This window comes from Hemiscyllium ocellatum, chromosome 16, assembly GCF_020745735.1.
Source record: "Hemiscyllium ocellatum isolate sHemOce1 chromosome 16, sHemOce1.pat.X.cur, whole genome shotgun sequence".
NCBI lineage: Eukaryota > Metazoa > Chordata > Chondrichthyes > Orectolobiformes > Hemiscylliidae > Hemiscyllium > Hemiscyllium ocellatum.
The window spans coordinates 56,946,979-56,974,898 of record NC_083416.1 but is presented as its reverse complement, the minus strand read 5'-3'; the positions used below and the strand labels follow the sequence as shown (position 1 = coordinate 56,974,898).

The 27,920-nt window shown below is 39.3% G+C and overlaps 1 protein-coding gene across 3 annotated transcripts in view; it reads left to right on the top strand.

The window, feature by feature from the left end:
- fnip1 (folliculin interacting protein 1) overlaps positions 1 to 27,920 on the top strand; it is a 114,448-nt gene that overhangs the window by 49,518 nt on the left and 37,010 nt on the right. Inside the window, exons 3-7 of one of the 3 annotated variants that reach the window (XM_060837295.1) lie at positions 17,357 to 17,497; positions 19,962 to 20,062; positions 21,697 to 21,771; positions 24,446 to 24,534; positions 27,543 to 27,632. In XM_060837295.1, the coding sequence (XP_060693278.1) occupies positions 17,357 to 17,497; positions 19,962 to 20,062; positions 21,697 to 21,771; positions 24,446 to 24,534; positions 27,543 to 27,632 (496 nt within the window). The remainder of the gene's footprint in view (positions 1 to 17,356; positions 17,498 to 19,961; positions 20,063 to 21,696; positions 21,772 to 24,445; positions 24,535 to 27,542; positions 27,633 to 27,920) is intronic. The other 2 variants (XM_060837297.1, XM_060837298.1) reach the window with 2 other exon arrangements.

The window sequence follows — 27,920 nt, the reverse complement described above, 5'->3', positions numbered from 1 at the left end:
ATATGGATGAAATAATTGAAAGTGGGGAATAAAATCCCAGAGTCAAAAGACCTCTTCACTGCACTAAATTTTAAAATGAATAAGTCTAATAGCCAGAACAAAGAAAAAGTAAGATCCTTTATTATTTCTTTAAAAACAGTTGAATTTCTTTTAAAATGGACTCTTTCTGGATTTTTAAATAACTGCTATTAATCACCGAATGAACAAATCACCGACTGACTTCCAGAAATATGTAGCAAATACCAGAAAAAAAATGAACTGATCACCTCCTGGGATCCGACTTACCTGACGTTACATTAACTTTGCAGCCAGGCCCACATACCTCAGCCAGGTTGCAACAGTTGGGACAATCGAAACTCATTATTACTTAGTGTGAATGACTTGGCAATTATCTATGGCAAAAAAAGTTTTCTGAAGAGGGCATCAAAATCTGTCTTGTTAGCAGAGTGTCTCACTCAGAAGCCCCAGTTACATGACTGATTGACAATGTTGGTTTGTTTGAATCACCTTTAAGATATCAGGGCATGTGGATAAAGTGGTTTAATACACTTGCCTTTGTTCATTGAAGCATGGGGTTTTAGAGCTGGGAGCTTGTGCTGGAACTGTATAAAATGTTAGCTAGGCTAAAGCTGGAGTATTGTGTGCAGTTCTGGAATCCACATTGTAGGATGAATGTGGTTTAACTGAAGTGTGCAGAGGAGGTTCACCAGTATGTTGCCTGAAGAGAGGATTTGACTTACTGGGGTGTCTCCCTTATGGCGAGGGGATGTGATTGATAAACATATACAATTAGAAGGGGGATAGATAGGACAGACAAGAGAACACTTTTTCCCTTTGGAGAGATCGGGGGCATAGAATTAAGATAAGAGGAAGAAGGTTAGAGGAGACATGAAGTAAAACTTTTCTGGAATTCACCACCTTTTAAGGGCTGTAAAGGCAGAAACTCAACATTTAGAAGCAAAGCAATGGGCCAATTGCTAAAAATTATATTAGAATATTTTGGTGTTTTCGACTGTAGACATGGGCTGCAGGCCTTTTTCAGTGCTGACTCAAACTATACAGCTTTGTATGTTTATCAATCTTCTTATAACACCCGAAGAGTAAGCCTTGCTGGACACCAAATTCTGATCTCAGAGCATCCCAAGTGAGCCAACTCCCAATCTATAGCATTACATTCAGAGCAATTCAAAATGGGCTAAACTTCTACATAAGACACTTCAGGCACAGCCAATTAAAAGAACCTCAAATAAGCATTAATGTGGCCTCCAATTCACCTGATCCAATTCTGCTGTTTTTTTTTATTTAAGTAGTTTCAAACTTTGCTGCTTTTTCCTATCTTTCTTGGATGCCTGTGTGAGAGAGTGTGGCACAAAACAATCCCTCTGGTTTTAAATGCGTGAACAAACCCTATTTTGATTGTACCCAAAATAACTTACTGAGGGTAATTTTAAAATTGGACTTGACAAGATGTTCTGGCAAATACATTACTGCCTATTTCTTCTAAAAGGGAAAATAATAAAGAAAAGAAAACTTCTGTTATGGATAGGAGGAAGGACAGTGAAAAAAGTACAATTCACTCTTCATGATCAGTGGCAAGAAGTGCAGTTTAATTTCCTATTTTTGCATACGGGGGATTATAAAATGGTTAATTCAAGTCAAATAGAATAGAAAGTAATAGGATATCTGAAATTGCATTGGGAGGAGTGCCATGGAATGGGGAGAAATGAGAAGAGTAGAGAGGAAAGGAGATTGCAATCAGCACAATGGAACAGGTAACCCATTTTGTAACAGGGTCAAGGGGGGTAAAAATGGGAGTAGTCAGTGTGAGTAGGATGAGGGATTGGTTGTTGGAAAGTCAGTTGTTTGTGATTTTGAGGGTGGAATTGGTCTTTTGCTTTTAGTCGTACTTGAGATGTGGGTGTCTGAACCAACATTTATTGCCCACCCCTAATTCTCAGAGGACAGGTAAAAGTCAGCCACATTGCTGTGGGTCTGGAGTCCCATGGAAGCTGGGCCAGTTAAAGGATGACAGATTTCCTTCCCTGAGGGACATAAGTGAGCCAAATCGTTTATTTTTTACAACAATTAGTAATGGTTACATGGTTGCCATTCCAGGTTTTTACTGATTACTAACTTCAAATTTAAGCACTTGCCATTGTGGGATTTGAACATGTCCTCAGAACAATAACGTGGAGTTTAGAATACTAGTTCAGTGACATTACCACTATGCCACTGTCTTTGCAATTTGCCTCTGAAAAATGTGTTCTATTTCCATCATCTTAACCAAGGATTTGTTGGAATAGCGTGGCTTTACTTTTAAAGTAAGGATAGCAATGGCAATGTTACATTCAGTTTGTTTTTGTAATAGCGTGTAAGGTGGTATTGAGATGCTTTGGGTAAAGAGGTGGAATTGGTACAATCTGTTTCTCAGTGTACAACCTCGGTTATCCGAATGTCAAGATCCTGTAAAAATGTTATCTGTTATCCGAACAAAATACACCCCGCCTGTCTCATTCAGACTATCGAGGTTGTTCTGTATTGGTAATGATGCGATTAATTTATTGGGAAGAAGTTGAAATAATGTTCTGTGAGTGGTTGAAATGAGAGTGGAAAAAAGTGAATTTGCATGTAAGAACATGACGTGGACTTCCCAAAGCATATCACAGCTAATGAGTCACTTCATTTTTTTTGAATTGTGGTTGCTGATGCAGTTTAGAAAATGTGTACAAACATGTGAATTAGGAACAGGGTTCAGCCATTTGGCCTTTCTAGTTTCTATCACCATTCAGCAAAATCATTGCTGATCTGACACAGCCTCAACTCCATGTTCCCACCGACCCCTGGTAACATTGACTTGCTCATTAGTCAAGAATCTGACTAACTCTGCCTTTAAAAGTAGTTAATGACTCTGACTCCTTTGCTCTCTGCAATGAAAGCAAAGATGTTAGTGTGCTGAAAAGAACCACAAAGTAAAATGAGATCTATCAAAACTAGCATTCGTTTGAACAGTTATTCAGAGAGAAATAGGTGCTCTCATGAAGATGTGAACCCTTTTTTTAAAAAAAGTCTCATTTGCAATGTTAACTATGTATTTGTAGAATAATGACTTTTTCAGTCGTCAGCCTTCATATCAGGCATTATTCCTGAAATTCCAGGGAATCTACTTGTTAATGAAAATCTGAAATTAACATAAGGAAAATAGTTTTCAAAAAGATCATGGTTCTAAAGAATGCTAAGTTCCAAAAATGTGATGCTAGGTGAGGAAATTATCAATATTCAACCATAATGTTCTGTACTGTTCCCCAATTTTAGATCTAAAAATTGCTACCCACTATTTAAGACAGGTGTGAGACAATTTAGTAAATGATATATCTATAATTGTTACAGGCTTTGAAGCTTAAAACATAAGGCCAAAAGATCATGCAATAAATGTTTGAGATATTACAATGAGCCAGTGTCAATTAAGTTTTTAAAAGAAAACCCTTTAAATATTTTTTTCTCTTTAAGGAAGTAACCATAGAGGTATATGTAGTAGGTGTGCCAGAAGTCATTCAATAAGGTTCGATATAAGAAACAATTACCCAAAATTACTCTGAAGGCAAATTATTGACCAGGTTAGGAAATAGATTTTATCTTAGATAACAAAATGGGGATAATTGGTATGTACTCAAATTGGTAGGAGGTAACTAAGTGAACAATACTGGGCCTCAAGTGTTTGCAGTATTAATCACTTACACGGTATAATAGAGAGCAATATATTCAAGGTTATTGAGTTTGCAGTGATTATTAACATGGTAAGTGGTGTGAATGAGTGTCAGAAGAGATGTTGACAAAGCAAATATGAAAAGTTTGGTGGGTTCACTTAAATTATTTTGGACAAAGAGCAGAACTGTAAGTTTAAATGTTGAAAAATGGGGAATTGCAGGGGCGCAAAGAAATTTAGAAGTTTGTTGCACAAATTAAAACTAGTGGTCAGCACAAATAAAGTCAAAAACTCCATCAAATGTAATCTGCAGAGCTAAAATATGATGGGGTGACAGTTTAACCATAGGTAAAGAGCGAGCTGGTCAGACCACACCTGGGGTACTGTGTATAGTTATGGGCACCACACCTTAAGTATATATTGACATTGGAAAGACTGCAGTGCAACATCAGCTCTGAGAATTGGATTACATATATTCTAGGATTGTGTCTGTAATATTGTGTGTAAAGAGTGATTTTGTTGAAATTTTAAAGATTTTGAAAGGGCTTGTCAAAAATCCCCAAAATCCAGTCCGCTGATTATAGAGACTAAGACTAGGGGACATAAACTTAATAGGCTCTTCAGGAAATAAATTATAAAACACATTTGTGAAATCTGTCAAACTCATTCCCATAAAAATAGCTCAATTAAAAGTTTTAAATCAAAGAATGATACGTTTTTAATAGCAAAGATGATGAGGGATATGAAACCAAGTGGACAAAGGGTATTACCATATAAAGTGGAGATGCTAGCACTATTTGGTTATTAAATTGAGGAAAGGGCTCATGGAGTTGAATGATTCACACCTGATCCTGTGTTCCAACTTGTCCAGAATATTCCACATTCATTCATGAGCTAGTCTATTGAATTAATTCTGTGTGAGGAATGATTAATGGCCCAATTATGGAAGCTCCAGTGTACAGTTTTAAAACTTCTATCCAAAAGAGCGCACACTCTCTGATTAACATTCTTGTTCGAAAGAAAACACCTCATCTTTTTGTGTGTTGGAGAGATGGGAGGTGAGGTTGGGGAAGTGGTGTACTGCTTTCTGCTCTGTTTTATTTTTGTATCATCACTATTGGAGGAAGAGTTATGCTAATTTCTGCTCACGGTCACTGGATACCATCTTTGAGAAGGCTAAGTGTGAGATGAGAATGATGAAGTCCATTTTGTTTTAATAATGTAGGGACAACAGATGTATATCTGTTCAGTATAGTTTTCAAAGTTTCTTGAAACAATATAATGTGGAACTAACTATGGATAATGTTTATTCAGATCTAGTATTGTGAATGAGACAGGGTCAGTTAGTAATAGAGTCATAGAGATGTATAGCATGGAAACAAAGCATTCGGTCCAACCTGTTCATGCCGACCAGATATCCCAACCCAATCGAGTCCCACTTGCCAGCACCTGGCCCATATCCTTCCAAACCCTTCTGATTCATATACCTGTGCAAATGCCTCTTAAATGTTGCAATTGTACCAGCCTCCACCACTTCCTCTGGCAGCTCATTCCATACCCATATTACCCTCTGTGAAAAAGTTGCCCCGTAGGTCTCTTTTATATCTTTCCCCTCTCACCCTAAACCTATGCTCTCTAGTTCTGGACTCCCCAGCCCCAGGGTACCCTATCCATGCTCCTCATAATTTTGTAAATCTCTCTAAGCTCACCCCTCAGCCTCCGACACTCCAGGGAAAACAGCCCCAGCCTGTTAAGCCTCTCCCTATAGCTCAAATCCTGCAACCCTGGCAACATCCTTGGAAATCTTTTCTTTACCCTTTCAAGTTTCATGACATCTTTCCGATAGGAAGGAGGCCAGAATTGCTTGCAATATTCCAACAGTGGCCTAACTAATATCCTGTGCAGCCGCAACATGATCTCCCAACTCCTGTACTCGATACTCTGACCAATAAAGGAAAGCATACCAAACGCCGTGTTCACTATCCTATCTACCTGCGACTGCACTTTCAAGGAGCTATGAACCTGCACTCCAAGGTCTCTTTGTTCAGCAACACTCCCTAGGACTTGACCATTAAGTGTATAACTCCTGCTAAAATTTGCTTTCCCAAAATGCAGCACTTTGCATTTATTTGAATTAAACTCCATCTCTTAGCCAATTGGCCTATCTGGTCAAGATCCTGTTGTAATCTGAGTTAACCCTCTTCGCTGTCCAGTACACCTCCAATTTTGGTGTCATCTGCAAACTTACTAGCTGTACCCCTTATGCCCACATCCAAATAGTTTATATAAATGACAAAAAGTAGAGGACCCAGCACCGATCCTTCTGGAACTCCACTGGTCACAGGCCTCCAGTCTAAAAAAAAACCACCACCACCAGCCTCTGTCTTCAACCTTTGAGCCAGTTCTGTATCCAAATGGCTAGTTCTCCCTATATTCTGAGAGATCTAACCTTGCTAATCAGTCTCCCATGGGGAACCTTGTCGAACGCCTTACTGAAGTCCATATAGATCACATTTACAGCTCTGCTCTCATCTTTCCTCTTTGTTACTTCCTCAAAAAACTCAATCAAGTTTGTGAGACATGATTTCCCCCGCACAAAGCCATGTTGACTATCCCTAATCAGTCCTTTCCCTTCCAAATACATGTACATCCTGTCCCTCAGGATTTCCTCCAACAACTTGCCCACCACCGACGTCAGGCTCACTGGTCTATAGTTCCCGGGCTAGTCCTTACCACCCTTCTTAAACAGTGGCACCACGTTAGCCAACCTCCAGTCTTCCGGCACCTTACCTGTGACTATCGATGATACAAATATCTCAGCAAGAGGCTCAGCGATCACTTCTGTAGCTTCCCACAGAGTTCTAGGGTACACCTGATCAGGTCCTGGGGATTTATCCACTTTTGTGCATTCCAAGACATCCAGCACTTCCTCCTCTGTAATATGGACATTTTGCAAGAAGTCACCATCTATTTCCCTACAGTCTATATCTTCCATATTCTTTTCCACAGTAAATACTGATGCAAAATATTCATTTAGTATCTTCCCCAATTTTCTGCGGCTCCACACAAAGGCCGCCTTGCTGATCTTTGAGGGGCCCTATTCTCTCCCTAGTTACCCTTTTGTCCTTAATGTATTCTCATTTGGATTCTCATTAATTCTATTTTCCAAAGCTGTCTCATGCCTCCTTTTTGCCCTCCTGATTTCCCTGTTAAGTATACTCCTACTTCCTTTATACTCTTCTAAGGATTCACTCGATCTATCCTGTCTATACCTGACATATACTTCCTTCTTTTTTTTAACCAAACCCTCAATTTCTTTAGTCATCCAGCATTCTCTATACCTATCAGCCTTCCCTTTCACCCTGATAGGAATATACTTTCTCTGGATTCTTGTAATCTCATTTCTGAAGGCTTCCCATTTTCCAGCTGTCCCTTTACCTGTGAACATCTGCCCCAATCAGCTTTTGAAAGTTCTTGCATAGTAATGTCAAAATTGGCCTTTCTGCAATTTAGAACTTCAACTTTTAGATCTGGTTTATCCTCTTCAAACATTATTTTAAATCTTATGGTCACTGGCCCCAAAGTGCTCTCCCACTGACACCTCCATCATCTGCCCTGCCTTATTTCCCAAGAGTAGGTCAAGTTTTGCATCTTCTCTAGTAGATACATCCACATACTGAATCAGAAAATTCTTGTACTCACCTAACAAATTCCTCTCCATCTAAACCCTTAACACTATGGCAGTCCCAGTCTATGTTTGGAAAGTTAAAATCCCCTACCCTAACCAACCTATTATTCTGACAGATAGCTGGGATCTCCTTACACGTTTGTTTCTCAATTTTCCTCTGACTATTAGGAGGTCTATAATACAATCCCAATAAGGTGATCATCCCTTTCTTATTTCTCAGTTCCACCCAAATAACTTCCCTGGATGTATTTCTGGGAATATCCTCCCTCAGAACAGCTGTAATGCTATCTCTTATCATACATGCCGCCGCCCCCCCCCCCGCCTCCCTTTCTTCCTGCAGCATTTGTATCCTTGAACATTAAGCTGCTTGAGCCATGTTTCTGTAATTGCTATGAAACCCCAGTCCCATGTTCCTAACCATGCCAAGTTCATCTGCCTTTCCTGTTAGGCCCTTTGCATTAAAGTAAATGTCACTGTAAAAGATCCATTTGATAATAGTGAGGGGAATTGAATCAAATTCCACCTTGTGTTTATTAATGATGTCTAAACAATTGAGATAATTTAGTTAAAACAGTTAGTCGTGGGTTGGAATGGCTGGCTAAGGTTGATTACTTAAAGACTTTAGGCACTACGCTGATAAATAAATTGTGGGGGTAAAAAAATTTGCCCAACAAAAATATATTCCAATGAAAAATAAAATTCCTTGTGAGGAAAATCTATTCATGGCTTACCAAGGAGATTAAGGATAACATTAGATTAAAAGAGCATGCTTCTCAATTGAGTGAGTGTTTTGGAGCCAGGAGTATAAAAGCAAATCACAGGTCATGGAGTCATAAAGTTGTAAAGCACACAAAAGACCCTTTGGTCCAACTCGTCTATGCCATAAGAACATAAGAACTAGGAGCAAGAGTAGGCTATCTGGCCCTTCGAGCCTGCTCTGCCATTCAATAAGACCATAGTTGAGCTTTTTGTGGACTCCGCTCCACTTACTCGCCCTCTCACCGTATCCCTCAATTCCTTTATTGCTCAAAAACATTTTTTTTTAGCTTTAAAAACGTTTACTGAAGTAATGTCAGCTACTTCACTGGGCAGGGAATTCCATAGATTCACAACCCTCTGAGTGAAGAAGTTCCTTCTCGATTCAATAATTTTTGAATCTATACCCTCTCATCCGAGTTTCACCGACCAGTGGAAGCATCCTCTCCACGTCTATTTTATCTATCCCCTTCATAATTTTATGTTTCTATAAGATCCCCCCCCATTCTTCTGTATTCCAACAAATATAACCCTAGTCTACTCCGTCTCTCCTCAAAAGCCAACCCCCTCAACTGCACCCGAGTGAACCTCCTTCCAGTGCTAATACATCTTGTCTCAAGTCAGGAGACCAAAACTCCATGCAGTATGCCAGGTGTGGTCTCACCAGTACCCTATACAGTTGCAATATAACCTCCTGCTTTTCAACTCAATCCCTGTAGCAATGAAGGACAAAATTCCATTTGCCTTCCTAATTGTTGTACCTGCAGACCAAACCTCTCTGATTCATGCACAAGGAAACCCTTTGCACAGCAATGTTTTACCATTCAAGTAATAGTCCTTTTTACTGCTATATGGATACCAAAATGGATGACTTCACATTTATTAACATTGTATTCCATCTCCCAGACCATTGCCCACCCACTCAAAATATTTATGTTCCTCTGCAAAGTTTCACTGTCTTCTGCACACTTTGCTCTGCCACTCATCTTAGTGTCATCTGCAAGCTTTGATGCCCTACACATCGTCCCCAACTCCAAATCATCAATGTAAATTGTCAATAATTGCAGTCCCAATACTGATCCCTGAGGCACATCACGAGTTGCTGATTGCCAGCCAGAATAGCACTCATTTATCCCCATGCATTGCTTCCTGGTAGTTAACCAAACCTCTGTCAACTAGAAAATACCAACTAGATATCCTAAATTAATCTAGTCCCATTTACCAGCATTTGACCCATATCCCTCTAAACCCTTCCTATTCATATACCTATCCAGATTCCTTTTAAATGCTGTAATTGTACCAGGGTCCACCACTTCCTCTGGCAGCTCATTCCACAAACACAGCACCCTCCGTAAAAACGTGTTGGCCTTTAGGTCACTTTGAAATCTTTCCCTTTTCACCTTGAACCTATGCCCTCTATTTCTGAACTCCACCATTCCAGGGAAAAGACCTTGTCTATTTATCCTATCCATGCCCCTCATGATTTTATAAACTTCTATAACATCACCCCTCAGCCTCCGACGCTTCAGGGAAAACGGCCCCAGTGTATTCAGCCTCTCCCTATAGCTCAAACTCTCCAACCCCAGCAACATCCTTGTAAATCTTTTCTGAACCCTGTCAAGTTTCATAACATCCTTCTGATAGGAGGGAGACCAGAATTGAACGCAATATTACAAAAATGGCCTAACCAATGTCCTGTACAGCTGCAACATGATCTCTCAACTCCTGTACTCAATACCCTGACCAATAAATGAAAGCATACCAAAAGCCACCTTCACTATCCTATCTACCTGCAAGTCCACTTTCAAGGAACTATGAACCTGCACTCCAAGGTCTCTTTGTTCAGCAACACTCCCTAGGACCTTCCCATTAAGTATATAAATCCTGCCCTGATTTGTCTTTTTCCTGCTCCTCGGATGCTGCCTGAACTGCTGTGCTTTTCTGGCACCACTCTAATCCAGAATCTGGTTTCCAGCATCTGCAGTCATTGCTTTTACCTTTCCAACATTTATCTAAATTAAATTATCAGAAGGATGTTGTGAAACTTGAAAGGGTTCAGTAAAGATTTATAATCCTGTAATTGTACCAGGGTCTACTACTTTCTCTGGCATCTCATTCCACAAACATAGCACCCTCTGTGAAAAGCAGTTGACCCAGTGCCAATCCTTGTGGCAGACTACTGGACACAGACCTCCAATTTGAAAAACAACCCTCCACCACCACCCGCTGTCTTTTACCTTCAAGCCAGTTCTGTATCCAAATGGCTAGTTCTCATTGTATTCCATGAGATCTAACCTTGCTAACCAGTCTTCCATGAGGCACCTTGTCAATTCCTTACTGAAGTCCAAATGGATTACGTCTACCACTCTACCCTCATCAATCCTCTTCTGCAACGAATTGCAGAACTTCTCATTCGCTATTAAGTGTGTTTTGTCAGCACAAATTGGTTATAATACGATTGAATTGTGGATGTTGTTTGCGTAATGCGAACTTTCTGTTGAACAGGTATAGCGGTTTTCTATTAATAACCTTCTACAGTGTGATTTTTTTTTTTCTATAGCAAATGTTGCAGAAGACCATAGCTGTTGCATTATAGCAGAACAACCAGTGTAAAAGCTCTTTCAACTATGATAAAAAGATGGAGAGTAACTAAAGTAAACATTTGTCCTTCAGAAGTAGTGATAGGACAAATCTTCCTTGGCAGTGAAGAAGTATTTACATTCACTCATTTGGGTCTGGGCAGCATCCTTTATTGCCCTTGAGAAGTTGGTCTGCTGCCTTCTTAAACTAGATTAGGTTAGATTACTTATTGAGGAAACAGGCCCTTCGGCCCAACAAGTCCACACCGACCTGCCGAAATGCAACCCACCCAGACCAATTCCCCTACACCTAACACCATAGGCAATTTAGCATGGCCAATTCACCTGACCTGCACGTTTTTGGATTATGGGAGGAAACCGGAACACCTGGAGGAAACCCACGCAGACACTGGGAGAATGTACAAACTCCACACACATAGTCGCCTGAGGTGGGAATTGAACCCGGGTCTCTGGCACTGTGAGGCAGCAATGCTAACCACTGTGCCACCCATAAACTAAAGACATAGTCGTACACACAGTGCAGTTAGGGAGAGAGTTTGTGGTTTTTTTACCCAATGACACTGAAGTATTGATGACATTTCCATGTCCGAATGATGAGTGGCTTTGAGGAGACCTTGGTAATGTTCCTATGTCTTTGCTCCCCTTGTCTTCCTGGATTGTAGTGTTCATGGGTTTGAAAGGTGGAGAAATCAAACTAATGGTTTGCAGCTATCATCACAGTCGAATACAAATTACACTCCAGAAATGAGAGTATGACCTAGATGTTACTATGAGTGAGGAAATTAAAACACATTAATACCAGCAGCAAAAAACGTATGAGACAAACTTGAGATGTTAATTGTACCTCAGACCTGAGATATGCACCTTTTTGGATTTGTAATGAGAAAGCTGGAGAGTGTGTGGATGCACTGGCTATAATTTTCAAAACTTCCCTAGATTTTTGAACAATCCCAGAAAACTGGAAATTAGGAAATCTAAAAGTTGTGTTAGGAAAGAAGAGAAGAAGACGAACTGCAGATCTGTACAAATGCATGGGGTTACAGGTAAAGTATTAGCATGGATAGAGGATTCGCTGACTAACAGGAAGCCGAGAGTGGGGATAAATGAGTGTTATTCTGGTTGGTGGTCAGTAAATAGTGGCATGCCTCAGGGAGCAGTGTTGGGACTGCAATTATTCACAACGTTTATTGATAATTGGGAGTTATCTATAAAATGAGTGTAGAATGTCTAAGTTTGCAGATGACTCAAAGTTGAGTGGCAGAGGACTGTGAAACTTTGCAAAGGAACATAGATACTTTAAGTGAGTGGGCAAAGGTCTGGTAGATGGATTACAATATTAATAAATGTGAAGTCATCCATTTTGGTAGGAGTAACGGTAAAAAGGATTGTGACTTGAATGGTAAAAATTTGCAGCATGCTGCTATGCAGAGGGACCTGGGTGTCCTTGTGCATGAATACAGAAGGTTGGTCTGCAGGTTCAACAAGTAATTAGGGAAGCAAATGGAATTTTGTCCTTTATTGCTAAAGGGATTGAGTTTAAAATCAAGGAAATCATGTTGCAGCTATATAGGGTGCTGGTGAGGCATAGCCTCAAGATTAGAGGAAGCAGATTCACCCAGAGAGTTGTGAATCTGTGGAATTCCCTGTCCAGTAAAGTAGTTGATAAATTTTGTTTTGAACAATAAAGAAATTAAGGGATACAGTGAGAGGCTGGGTAAGTGGATCTGAGTCCATGTAAAGATCAGCGATGATCTTATTGAATGGCGGAGCAAGTTTGAAGGGACAAATGGCCTACTTTAATGAGAAGGGCATTGCTTATCATTTATGACATATTGGAATGAATAAGAGATTGATTAATGGATAGAAAGCAAAGAGAAGGGATATAATTGAGGCATTTCCATGATGGTAGATTGTGACTAGTGGAGAGCCATAAACAATGTTCCGTCTAACCTGTGTGTGCATGTGGCCACCCTGACAATCCATGCACTTCTCATTTGCATAATTGACTTGACTCTGGAAGGTCCTGATTCGCATGAATCCCAGTTGCAGACAGAAGGAATGGTGGCCATGAGGATCAGTACCAAGGCTTTAACTACTTAGGATCTATATTAATGATGTCTGGTCAGCGGTGCCCAGTGTACAGCCCATGGGTGACGTATATCCCACCAGTGTATATCATACTCTCTGACTTTAGTGGTAAAAGAATTTACAGCTCACTCATCAGCTTCCCACACTAATGACCATAACCTTGCATGAGAGGGATCATAGACTAGGAGAAAAACAATGGAAAGTGAAAGTTGTTGCATACGAAGGTTTTTAAAAAAATACTTTTTTTGGACCTGAAATTTCAAACTCAGTTAAGTGTTGAAGTGGATGATTTGTGAAGAGCTTCCCCTCCAATCAAAGGCCCCCCCTCTCTCTCCCATGTGTGCTGCTGCAGCTTGTGTGGTGACCCTGAAGGGGATAGGGGTGATGATAAAACTGCTGGGTCACTTTCACTGTTTCTTTTTTATTTTTTAGAAAACAAGTTGCCTTTTACTAAACTGCATTCAAATTTCTCTGGGAGGTGGGGAAAACTTGAGCCACTTTCATTTCAACACATGATGTTTGCTGATGGGGTAATTTTTTTCGGACCACAAAATCCATGGATTGTTTTCTTGAAATTTCAAGGGGACAGAGTAATACTGGCATTAAGAGGTTGAGAGAGAAAGAGGGGAGGGGAAGGGATGAGATTGAGAGAGAGGGAAAGAGAAACCACAGGCTGAAAGTTACCTCTCTTCCAATGGCTGTTTTTGGGTGAAATCTGTTGAGGCCAGCTCAGCATCTGTCCCCGTCAGAGGTAACCCAAATTCAGTGTTTATTAAACACAGCTCCTTAGCTCTGCCTCGTGCCACCAAATCCCCAGTGACCATAAATTGGGGCTGATTTTTTTTCTCTGTAGCTCTGGTAAAAGGTGCCCATTAGCATTATCATTTATATTAGGTTAGATTACTTACAGTGTGGAAACAGGCCCTTCAGCCCAACAAGTCCACACCGACCCGCCGAAGCGCAACCCACCCATACCCCTATATTTACCCCTTACCTAACACTATGGGCAATTTAGCATGGCCAATTCACCTGACCCGCACATCTTTGGACTGTGGGAGGAAACCGGAGCACCCGGAGGAAACCCACGCAGACACGGGGAGAACGTGCAAACTCCACACAGTCAGTTGTCTGAGTCGGGAATTGAACCCGGATCTCAGGCTCTGTGAGGCAAAATTTAGATTTCTTCTTGGTGCTTTTTATTGGTTGGTTCTACGAATGACTCATTTAATCAATTTTTTGCTTTTGAATTATTTGTTGATGAAATTTGTGTTTACTGTTGTAGCAACACTTACCTTTTTGAAGTTTGTTCATTGGCCCCAGCAAGAATGAGGAAAAATTGAAATCTGGCTCCACCATGCAAAACAGTTGGCTTTTCCCTGATTTGTGCAACGACACCGCATCCAGATATGCTGAAGATACTAGGTGGAATGTAAGCTGTGAGGAAAATAGAGCCTGAAAAGATGTATAGACAGTAAATTGAGTGGGTTATAAGATAGCAGATGGTGAAGTGTGAGGTTGCTGACTTTAGTTGTAAAAATAGGAAAAGCACAATTCTTTTCTTTGCAGAGTATTAAACTTGTAACTGTTGACATTCAGTGGATTTTTAGTGTATGCCTATCAGGAACATGAAAGGTAATGCAAGCGCAACGAGCAGTTAGAAAGGCAAATAACATTTGATCATTGTTGTAAAAGGGATGGAAGACACAAATAAGCAAGGTCTTGTGTACTTGTACTTTTGGAGGCTATTGTCTGAAATACTGTGCAATTTTGGTCTCCGTATTTAAGGAGGCTTGTCTTTGCATTCAGGGTAGTACAGTGAAGGTTCAGTTGGCTGGTGCTTGGATGGCAGGATTTTTCTATGATGAGGGCTGAGTAATTGGGCCCATATTCTCATTCTAAATTCCAGAGATGTGATCTCAATGAAATATTCAAGAATTTAAAGGGGCATGACAAGGTGGACATGAAAAGTTTGTTTCCATGTCTAGAGAATCTAAAACAAGGGAGCAAAGTTTCAGGATAAGGTGCGGGGCGGAGAGAGTGTGTGATCATATGGGACTGAAGGTAGACCACAAACCAGAAGGCATAGGAGCAGAATTAGGCCATTCAACCTCCAAGTCTCCTCTGCAATTTGATCATGTGTTTCTTAACCCTTATTCTCTTCCCTTCTCCTTGAAACTCTTAATCCCCTGACTAATCAAGAACCTAAGTATCTCTGTTTTGGATACACGCAATGATTTGGCTTCCACAGTCTTCTGTGGCATTGACTTCCATTGATTCACCATCTGGCTGAAGAAATACTTTTCTTAGTTCTAAAGGCTAGTCCGTTCCCTCTGAAGCTGTGCCTTTTGGGTCCTAGTCTCTCCTACAAGTGTAAACATCTTCTCTCTAGCCACCGAATCCAGACCTCTTAGTATTATAGAATCATACAGCATTGAAACAGACCCTTTGGTCCAACTAGTCCACACTAACCATGCTCCCAAGCCTAACTAGTCCCACCTGTGTTTAATCCATTTCTCTCCCAACCTTTATTATTCATGTACTTATCCAAATATTTTTTAAATGTTGTAACTGTACCTGCATTCAGCATTCCTCTCGTGGCTAATTTGATGTATGAACCACTCTCTGTTTAAAAAGAAAGTTGCCCCTCGTGTCCTTTATAAAAAATGCTCCCTAGTTTTGAACTCCGCAACCTGAAGGAAAAGACTTTGTGATTCATCTTATCTATGCCCCTCATGATTTTATAAAACCTGTATAAGGTCACCCCTCAATCTTCATGAGATATCCTCCTCATCCGTCTAAAATCCATCGAGTACAGACCCAGAGTCCTCAACTATTCAACATATGACAAGCCCTTCATCCCCAGGATCATTCTTATAAAACATCTGGGAGCTCCCTCCAATGCCAGCACATCCATCCTTAAATACAGGGCTCAAAACTGTTCACAATATTCCAGATGTGGTCAGACAAGAGTCTTATACAGCCTCAGTAATACACTTTTGCTCTGTATTCTAGCTCTCTTGAAATGAATGCTGTCATTGTGTTTGCATTCCTAACAGCCAACTGAACCTGTATGTTAACATTAAAAGAATCTAAACTAGGACTCCCAAGTCCCTTTTGAGCTTCAGTTTTCTGAAGCCTTTCCTCATTTAGAATATAGTCTATACTTTTCTTAACCTTGCACTATCTCGCATTTATATTCCATCTGCCACTCTTTGCCTACTCTCCTAGCCTGTCCAAGTCCTTCTGCAGCCTACCCACTTCCTCAATGCCACCTGTCCCTGCACCTATCTTTGCACCATCTGCAAACTTAGCAACATTGTCTTTAGTTCTTTTTGTCCGGATCGTTAATATGGAAAGAGAGTAGTTGTAGTCTGAACACTGACTCTGTGGAATTCCACTCACCATTGGCAGCCATCCTGAAAAATACCCTTTTATCCCCACTTCCTGCCTTCTCCTAATCAGCCAATCCTCTATGCATGCCAATACCTTGCCGCAACACCAAAGTCTGTGATCTTATTTAGCAGCGTCTTGTGTTACACCTTGTTAAAGACCTCTGGAAATCTAAATGGATCATGTCCACTGGCCCTCCTTTGTCCAACTCTAGCAGATTTGTCAGGTATTATTTACTTTTGACAAAGCTGTGTTGACTCGGCCCTGTTTTACCATGCACTTCCTAGTACTATGCAATCTCATCCTTTTAATAATGGACTCCCAAATCTTGCCAATGACTGATTCTTTTATACTACTTGTTCTCATCAGTCTTCACCTTCTGTGCTCTTTCTTTTGCCTTTATGCTGTCCTTGACTTCCCTTGTCAGCCATGGTGGAGATTGCTTTACTCAGTGTTGTGAATGTTTGGAATTCTTTACCACTAGAGAGTTGTGGATGTGCCATCATTCACTATATTTAATGCAGAGATTGGCAGATTGTTTTGGTTTCTCAGGGAACCAAGAAACATGGGGAATGGAAAGGAAAGTGGATTGACAGCCATGATTGACCTTAATGCTATTGAATGGCAGAGCACACATTGTTGGTCATATGATCTTCTAATATTATGTTAATTAAATGTTACTTTTTAAAATACAAATTGCAAGTAGTGCACCATTCCCAGCGACGCACGATAGATGATCATAGAGTCCAGTGGCACAGTGGTAGTGTCCCTACTTTTGAGCCAGTAGATCCAGGTTCAAGTCCCATCTGCTCCAGAGGAGTCTCAACATTTCTGAACAGGTTAATTAAACAAATGAGAATTTTGTTTCTGCAGGACAGAAAGAGATCATTTGGTCTGTTGGTTTTGCCATTTTAAAACATGCAATTAGTTCTAATTCTCTGCTCTTATTTCCACATAGTTTTCTCCAAGATGTGTAAAACCATTCCACTGTCGCTTGTGGTTCTTTCTCCAGTCACTTTAAATCTGTGCCCTTTGGCACAGTACTTGATATTTTTCTTCCTTTTCCTCTGTTTGCTGTTTTCAAATGATCTCTGAGAAAACTGCCAACCTTTACAATCCTTCTACTTGCAGAAAGTATGCAGCGATATCCAAGTGAAAATTCTCGAAAAATGCTGTCATACAAAATGCAGTACATGTACCAGCTCTTCAGACAGCCTCTCTTCCTCATCTTCATCAGCTCCTAATGCTAAAGATCAGTCTTCGAAATGCCAGGTAAGGCCTGAACATACAAACTATAACCTTGTCATTTAAGTCTCCCCTAAACTAATTCTTTTGAGGATTGTAACCTGAAATTTCTGTTAGATTATTTTTCATTTATTAATTGTTTTAAAATGTCCTTTTGGAGGCTGGTGGAAAAATTGTTCTCAGTTTATATTGCTGTTAAGTTGACTGACCTAATGGATATGTCAACTGAAACTGCAGCTAAGCATCCTATTGGGTACTTGAAGCGTCTTAAATTTTGCCTGATTGAATTGTGAAAAATATCTTTCAATACAACATCAGCTATCTCCTATTATTTGTGTCTGGAATGATAATTATTTGAGCTGTATTACTCTAGATTATAATATTGGTAATTAATTTCTGTTAGTGAATGGCCTGTGGGAACTAGAGAAAGCAATCTCATGGTTCGTTCACCAGTCATCATTATCGAATAAAAACAGTCCTTGCTAATAACCTTTTGATACTTGTCAATGACTGGTCATGTTAACTTGTTAGCATTCTAAGTGCAGGAAATTTGGGTAACTAAGCACTTTCATTGGCATATGTCAAGGTAGCTGACATTTCAAATTAAAATGATATCGAGTTGCATGCATTTCTTCTAACATGAAACTAGAAACTATTGATTTTAACATTACAGAAATATTATAAAATTTTAAAGCACAATTTAAGCAATACTAATATTGACCACATCATATGTGAAATTTTCCTTGGTTTGTGGTGAGGCGTGTAATTAGGGCTGTATTGTAAACTGACCATTCTCAGTCTATCTGGCACCATAAAGTGAACATTTGGGGCCTTCTTTGTATATCTGTTCTGAAGCTTAAATTTTAAGTGGGAATGGGAATTTAGCATCGCATTTTTAACCAATGTAGTGGTCTCCTTCCATGCTCTGCTGCCAGTTGCAGAGAAGCAAGCCTCTGCATTAAACCCTGCTGTAACAGGCATCAGAAAATTATAAACTATAAACACATCATCTGGACAACTAGTACACACTGGCAGTCTATGCATATCAAGATTAGCGAATTACTGTACTTCGATGAAGTTGCTTCCAACCAAAGTTGATACAGATTGTTCTGCTCATTCAAAAACAGCAAAAATGCAACAGGAATGACGTGTTGTAGTATGTGGATCAGTGCTGTAGAATATATGAGGCAAAAGTGTATGAGTATATCTATTTAAATAACTTTCATAAACAAATACAAAATTTCCCTTTTGGATAGGGAGACAAAAGCTTACACCTACACTCAGCATTTTGGTTAAGCACCAGGATTATTAGCTTTTAGGTCCTATTTACTGATTTTTTTTCCCTCTTTTAATCCTCACAAATATAGCTAATCCCTGTGATCCACATTGTGACCTATGTCTGTCAAGTGTGCATTGAATCCACTTTTTCTTCCGTAGCAGTCTACATGACTTAGTATTCCTTATGCTTGACTGCCAAAAATATTGACTTGTCTTGGGAGGGAGGGCTAGATTTTTTTTTAAACAATGTGTGAGTCAACAAATTGCCAGCATGTGATATTTCAGTGATATTTAGAGCATATTGCACACTGATGTTTTATGACTCACTGGGGTACTGCATTGGAAATCAAGGCCTGCTGCTCCTGAAGTTGTCACGAAAATTAAAGATTTTTAAAAAGTGTGCAACATTTCCCAGTTTACTTGATTTTCAGACAGGTTGATTTGAAAGCATGGTCTAGGTTCTTGCACTTAAAAAGAATTACTGTTTATTGCAAATAATGAGACTGGAAAGACAGTTCGGCGGTCCTTGTTCCTGGGTACTGACATTGAGGTAATCCTCATGACTCTTCTCAAGCCTTGTACTGGCCAGTTGTCTTTTTCTGGTTGCTAAGAAATGCAACATGGCTGGATCCCTAATTTTTTTAAAAAATTCTCTGACTTATTATTTTTAAGAAGTCTTATCTTGTAACTGTTGCAAGAGGAATAAACTGGTTCTCTTCAGGTTTACAGTGACTCTTGACTGCAGAATGCAAAGACTGAGCATGGGAAGGGCTGAACACCTCTGTCTGTGTCATTCTCTTACTCTCTCGCTCACTGTCTTTTCCTCCTCTCTCGATGTCTGTCCATGACTTGCGCACACATACTCATGTCCAATAATAGTCCACAATTATAATACAACAGTGTGGTACTTATCACATTCAGCTGTGATATATTAATGGTTGAATTCTTTTTGCTGTGTCCTGTGATGTGTTTTTCACAGATTTTTAAACATAGAAATGGTCAAAATGTTACTTGTAAATTAAATAATTCCCTTAAAATATATTTTTCTGTTTCCTAGAATAAGATTTATAAAATTGCACATTATTTTTATTTACATGATGTTTTTATATGACCTCATCATGTAGCCCTAAAATATTAACTCACCAGTAGTCTCTTTTTAAGGCATCTTCAAATCGATAACAAGGTATTCATTTTTGTTAACTTTCCTTTCCAGAATTCTCGGCCATCCTCTGATGCCAACATGCTTGGTGAAATGATGTTTGGGTCTGTGGCAATGAGCTACAAAGGTTCCACCTTAAAAATCCACCAGATACGGTTAGAAGACTTTGCATTCTAGCAAGTTGCAAATCTTTTGTTATTTAACTAATTTGTATTATCAGCTTCTAAAGCTTTTTTATGTTTAAAGAGGAAAGTTAAATTTTAGCTGGTTTACCAGGTTTTTAAAAAAAAAGTGGCTCAGTCAAAGTTTACATAGCTGAGTCAATTTTATAACAACAGGATTATTTAATTGGCTTTATAAAGAAAATAGATGTACTTCATTTTGTCACATAGTTCATACTATTGAAGATGTGTACATTCCAGCCAGTGTTTCTCAGTTAATTTTTGTTACCCTGTTTCAGATTTGTGGATTGGAGATCACTAGTTATACGTACTGTATGCACATAGGGGCTCCTGTGGTGAAGTGGTAGTGACTTTACCTTTTAGGTCAGAAGGCCTAAATTCACATAACATCTGCTCCAGTTGTGTGTCTTGATGTGTCTAAGCAGGTTGATTTAAAATATCTACATTGTGCTGTTGAACTTTCTTCTGTAACCTCCAACGGTCCCTATAGCACACCTTTCGTGTGACACCAGCATAAACTGGTCTGCAGCATCACCTATCACTTCACATATCCCCATATCACTTAGGGGTAAGGCTCCAGACAAGATCGTGCCCTGGAATTTTGTATGCCACTTAATTATCAGAAGTAGAGTAAAACCTCTGTCTGCCCACGTGCCAACCCAAACCCATTCCAGATTGCAAGGGCAGTGTTGATGTTTAGCTGAGCTGGGCACGTTGCACCAAGTGTGTTTGAAAGGGGCTTTCTTCAGGAGATCTATTGGTGTATTGGAGTGATGCCATTCACTCTGACAGTAAGGGGCAACCCTGATAAGGCCCAAAAACAATTTTTTTTCCTTTGGTCATATTTTCGATTGAACAAAGTGGTGGCGTTAGGAAAATAATTGATAGTCTTTTGGGATAGGTAAGCTTTACCCTACTAAAAGCTTGCAAAATCTTGATGGTTTTCAAGTGGCAAGGATTGGATATATGGATGGAATTTCCTACATTTGCCCGTGGGCTCACCCGAACATGACCACTGCTCTTGACACAGCATGGATTTAAAGTCTATCTCTGGAATTTAGAGGGAACTGCAAATTGAACAGAAACTCAGCAGGTTTAATTTGGAATGTCTGATTTTCCCCCCCCCCTTTTCCCCTTGGTTGAGGAGGGAAGGTTGGGGAAGTTTGCTCTGCTTTCCTGCAACTTTCCAGAAATTTTGATTCAGTTTTTGTCTTACTCTCCGCCCATCAGAGTTAGGAATTGAGACAGTAGTGGAATGTACCTTTCTTACAAATACTTAACTGTTCTTAAAATTGTACACATTCTTGCATACCAGAATTTTCAGAGTAATTCACACTGTCTTTTAGTTCTTCAACTTTAATAGATTTTCATTGTGCAACTAAGTGTTTCGTGTATTCAGGTGTCTCTATCAAGTTCAGTGATCCAAATGAATAAACAGTTGATGTATTCAGGAGCGTTCATTGAGACTGCAATTTGTATACGTGGTTTTAAAAAAAAATGGTGTTCCCATTTCTACAGTTCAAGGAAATTTTCATCTTTGTTGAGTTAAAAGTTATCTTTGATTTCTGAGTTATTTTCTAAATAATCTTGCTCAATTTTCTCTTCAGGTCTCCACCTCAACTAATGCTTAGCAAGGTTTTCACAGCTCGTACCGGAGGTAGTGTCACTGGAAGTCTCAATACGTGGGTACCATTTCTGTTAGATGACCGAGTTTTTCAGTAAATTTTATGCATTCAAATGACACGATGTTTTGAGAATGGGACTTCATTTTTTTTTCTAATAAAAGCCATCCAAAAAATGGGGCAAAGAAAAAAAATCACTGTTTGAAATTTATAGTAAAACAGGTAGTTGGGGGGAAATAATTGCTGTGAATCTTTCATACCTGAATCAAAAACAGGTGAGCATTTTGAATGAGTATTGATGCAAGATTCACTTGCAACTTTAAGCAGTCTTATTTCATGGATACTGGCAAGTCACATCTTTATCCAAAGAAGACCTTCACTTCCAAACAAAACAAAAATTGCCATCTGCACAGACACTTCCATATTACGACTCCATGGAAGACAAAGACACATCGTAGATGTTACTGTCCAGCATTTTTGCTCTTACACTTTTCAGCAGGAGTTAATGCTTTTGCTTTCTAACTCCTAACAATGATAGACAAAGCAACCTGGTATCTCGTAATGAAAAATTGTACCTGTACCCTCTTGTTTATTGTAGAGTTTTGCTCTTATGATCACTGTCACAAGAAAATAATTGATGCTTAAATACTTCAAAATATTTAACTATTTTACTTTGAACATAAGAAAATGCTATTGGTATCCTCTGCATCCTGTCATGACACCACCTGATGGAAATTCTGGGAAAGGAGATGATTTTAATTTAAGTAGTTAATGCTTGGATTAACTTTGAAATGTAGTAGCTAGAATAAAAAATCCAGTTATTACCTTTAGTTAGAAACAGTTGCACCATTGCAAAGTATTTCAAGCATTCCTTAAACTTTAGCAGAAGACTGGGGACTGCCTTTCAATTTTTGGATGCTGACTAAGCTGTAATTATTTTTCTCATTACTTTTGCTACTGAGTTTTTTCATATTATGTTACTGTGCAGCTCAGTACGTTACTGTTTTCAAGTAAATCCTTATAAGTTACGTTGAAGTTTTGGCTTGGTTTCTCCGTATTTTGCAATGCCGATATGGTGTTGGTAATATTAAAAGATTCTCCATTTCCTGACATTTATTTTTCTCTTTTACTGGAGAAATGGTGACCAGAATCTTCTCGACAGAATTTTTGATAATTTCCAGATCTTGGGCTCACTCTATCAGGTGGCTTACCTTTTGTTCTAATATTCCCAGAGGTGGCTAATTCAGAAGGTGGTTATTAGGGCCATCGTGACTGCACAAGCTCTTCAATACAGCAACATTATACACGCACTTTTTTTTTTCTTCCTACTACTGAACACTATTTTAATCCATATGATCATCCAGTGCCCTCTCGAATATCTCAATTGAATCCTCTGCAGCCTCTACATTTTCAGGCTATGTATTCCATATCCCAACTCCTGTGTAAAGGTTTTTTTTAAAAACACTTTAGATTTACGCCCCTTGGTTTTTGTTCCTTTATATGAATGGGGGCCAGCTTCCCTATCTACTCAACCCAAACTGGTCAGGATTTTGGAAATCTCTATCAAATCTCCTCTCATGATTTCTTTCCAGTCTGTGAAAGAACCTCTGGGAGTGCAATTCGAGATGGCAGGTGGGCACACCAGTCAGAGTTGTCTAAGAATAGTGAGTGTTGCTCAGGGATGGTGTCACAAGATGGAGAAACAATATAAATGCTTGAACCTCCAGCCAAATCACAGCACCCAGAAATATCAGGTGGATCGGTCTGCAGGGAGGCACCTTTCACGTCAGTAGATGTGGTGAAGAAAATCTCTTTTATGCTCCTTTTAAGATCAAGCTGCTTGATCACAATCATTCTGATATGCTGCAGTGTTGTTAACTCCTGTGAGGAGATGAGCTGTAGACCTTTCTCTTCTTAAAAAACAATGGCAGAGCCTTGGTGGGAAAATGCTGGTTAATCTGTAATGCCATGGTTGGAATTAGCTTCCTGCCACTGCTGGGCTGGGTGTCACCTGGACGTGCAGCTTGCCCCTTGACAAAGAAGCTAGAGACAGAAAGTCATCCGGGTGCTCACCCAACACACTCTTCTCCAAGAGTCTTCTGCCTTCAGAAATGGTCATGATGTGGGGGCGCCGGTGTTGGACTGGTGTGGGCAAAATTGGAAGTCACACAACACCAGGTTATAGTCCAACAAGTTCAGTTGAAATCACAAACTTTCAGAGCACTGCTACCTCATCAGGTAAAGTCACTTCACCTGATGAAGGAGCAGCGCTCGGAAAGCTTGGTGATTTCACATAAACCTGTTGGACTATAACATGGTATTGTGTGACTTTCGACTTCAAAAATGGTGAAGGAGACAATGCTGGGGGCCTGATTAATAACTTGCAAAGATGCTTGTTAATAATCTCAGTTTGAGCAGTTTTGAAGTGCACGTGTGTCAAAACCTTTAATTTCATATGATGCATGATACATAGCACTGTATGATGTTAGAACAGGGAGAGTTACACCCTGACAGCTCCCTCCCACATTGAAGCATAAATGGAGAAAAATAAGAGCAAGACAGGGCCATTTAAGTTTCTTGGTGTTTCCCTTAATAGTCATTTTAGGAGAAGAAGTGAAACAGTAGAATGAGCAACTTTATCAACTCTGCTTATTTTGTGCTTTATCTTGTGACTGTTGATGAGATATGTCTTGATTTTGAAGATTTATGTGTGCATTTTTAATTGTATTTCAAGGTTACAAGACAGTCTCGAATGTATTAATCAGGACACTACTACGTCAAAACCTTACCCAGATCAAAATATTCTGATGAACAGCCTTATAGGTAAGTTCCATTATGACTTAGTTTTGGGATACTTAAATTCTGACTCCTTAGAATGACTCACTCTCAAAGGAGTCAGACAAATAATCTGCTTTATTTGAGGATTTAAACTAGGCAGTTATCAGCCAGTAAGACTTACAACACTGGACTTAATATCTGATGCTGTAGATTGTTTGGCACATTGGATTTACACAGGCCAACACAGTGTCTTGACGTACGTCACAAATCTTGAGAAAATTCTGAAGCTGACCAAGACTGCTATTGGATGCTGCCTTTACTTTGGTACAATTGCAAAGGCTCCCATCATCATTTTCAGATTAATTGTCAGCTGTTGCCAAAGTTCTGCCCTTCTATCTGATGGAACGACCATTTAGTGGGTTATCTGTGATGCGCTTTAAGATTCACTAATCTGCTCTCGAAAGTGCCTAATGATTGTTGTCTGCCTTTTATAAATGATGAATCTTGAAATTTTTCTGTTGTTATATTGCTGGTAATTATTACAGTTTCCTTTTATAGTGTAGGAGTTTTGGGGTAATTTGGTCTAAAATGACCTTCCTAGTAATGGTATGGTACCAGTTTAGCCTGATACCTGAACCAGGCACATCAGGTCCTTATTGTTCCAATGGGAGTGATGATTGGCTGGTCAGTCTGACTTGTTGATAGGATTTTATGAAGTCAGTCTGTCACTGATGGTTGCAGATCAACAGAGAGACCAGTGTCCTATTGATAGGGATCTTGCTTATTTCTCTTGTAAAGTAATCCTAGCTGATCTGTGCTTTATTCTGACAAACTTCACAGCTTTAATTGGTTAAATCTTAAAGTATCTTAACCTTGGCTGGTTAAATCGCAACAAACAAGATGAATTGAATGGCATATCTGTGTGCTGGAAATTTTAGTGATTCTGTGTACAATATCTGGTCATCTAAATTTTATCCTTCAAATTTAAAAAAGGCTAATTCTTTTCTCTCAGTGTAGTGGTTAGTATGCTGGATATGTTACATTCTGCAGTTGTTTGTGTGTCAATCTGAGCCTACCCTTAGTGCTTGAATGTCAACAGCCTAAGGATGAATGTCTCTTTAATCTTTCATTCCATGTTAAAATGGCAGTAGTGACTCCAAAAAAAGTAGGAAAGTAAGTTGTCAAGATGAGATAGTGTGTGCGCAGAGGGATGTAGAAAGCTTATGAAAATGGTTGAAAAGTTAACCGGTTGAGTATAATGTGGGAAAATGTGAACTTGTCCACTTTTGACGGGAAGAACATGAAAACAGTGCTCTATTTAAATAGTGAACGATTGTAGAACACTGGCACAAAGGGACCTGGTCCTGGTAGGTGAATCACATATCAAAGGGTGCAGCAAGTGATTAAGATGGCAAATCGAATGTTAGCACAAGCAGAATGGAACATATAAGTCAGGAAGTTCTACTGCAGCTGTGCGGGACCCTGGTGCTCATGCCCCTGCACTGTGTACGGTTTTAGTCTCCTTATTTGAAAAAGGCAAGCAATTATGTTGTAAGCAGTTCACAGAAAATTCTCTCAATCCATCCCAGGTTGAGCTAATTATTTTCTGAATATAGATCGAATAGATTGTGACTATACCCATTGAAATTTAGAAGAAATAAAGATAACCTTAATAGAAAATACAAGATCCTGAGAGGACTTAATAGCATGGATCCCAGAGATATGGTTCCTTTTGTGGGGAGACTGGATCTAGAATAAGAGGTCTCCCTTTTTAAGATCAAATTATTTTTCAGAGGGTCATTGGTCTGTACAGTTCTCTTCCCCTGAAAGGACTGGAGACTAGGTCATTGCATTTATTCAAGACAGGCTTAAATATATGTTTGCTAGATCAGGAAACTGAAAGTTATTGGGATGGCAGACAGAAAAGGAGGGCTGAGACTACGATCAGTTTATCCATGATCTTTCTGAATCTTGGGTGGCCTGCCTAGCTTCTCTGTCTTATGTTGCCATGGTTACAGTTAAGAATCAGTTTTACATGTAAGATTGCAAACATGAACACGTCAGTGATAGTTTGCAATAATGTGCATTGCTTCTGTAAGGTTTTATGACACAACTTCTAAATGCAAAATGAAGTGACAATTAGTGCTATTTTAATCAAACATTAAAAGAAGCAGACAGACATGAATTGATAAATATGGTCAGTAGTGCACTTTCTCATCTTGACTATAGCGGTAGCAGATGGAGGAGAAAGTAAAAGTACAGTATGCATGTAGTTGTAACTAAAATATTGCTTTTGCCTGATGTCCTGTTTCTATCTTTTCCTTCCACATTTTGTTACAGTTTATTTGCTGGTAGAGTGTAAATAATGTTAGGAGATTGAACATTTTAATTTGTGAATAATGCAGAACTTTGGGAGAAACAACTTCGGTTTCATGCACAACTTTTAATTAACTGCATTGATTTCTAGTTTAATCCACTTGATCTTTTGTGGTTGTGTTTTATCCCCAAGCAGATGGAGAGTAGGAAGGAGAATGTAGTTTCAGTTAAACATGACAACTTAAATTGAAACCACGAGGGCAGAGATCCAGGAGGGTTTTTTTAAACTTTGATGAACACAATCCCCAAAATTCACAGACTTTCCTTTTATCCTTTGCTTAAGTTTTCATCATGAAATACTTGTTTTTTTTGTCATTATTTGCTTTTAATCAGTGTATTTAAAGAACCTTCACAAGGTATATTTGTTTTCATTTGAACTGTAAGTTTATTTCTTTTTTCTTTGTCACAAATGCCCTATTTAGATGTCAAAGTAATTTAATTTGTGTTAGCCTTTATTTTGTCTCCAAACCAGGACTTGGAAGAGCAAGGGAGGGGGAAGAGTGTGTATAAAAGTCAACTTTGAGAAATGATTCTATTCTGGTGTATTTTTTAACTGTGTTTTTGTTTTTAGTTTGAAATGGCAGTCCATGTGGTGTTCTAACTTTTTTGCTTTGATGGCTTTACTAATCCCATTCTTCTGTTTTGTTTTCTATTTTTGTTACAATTTTGCTCCGTAGGTTTTTCGCAGCTTTGCAGCCCTAGGCGGGCACCAGGTGTATCTGAGCCAGCACCGCTCCGTCTAATCAGGAGCGCTTCTTTCTTTGCAGGTTTGCATAGTGCCTATGGGTTCTGGACTGTGTGTTGGTCTGCATTAGCTGGGCATGCGCTCTATTTACAGCTGTGGAAATGAGATTCTTACTTTCTGTAAATTGACCAATCTAAAAATTTAAAAAAAAACTCATTTGATCCATTGTTCCTAAAGGTAGATGTTAGTAAATCATATGTTAATCATTTATTAGATACCATGGTGCTACATTCATTACTCACAAGAAAAGTAGTTTAGTTTAGTTTGTGTGTGTGTGTCTCACTCCCTCCCTCCTACATCTCTGAGCCTC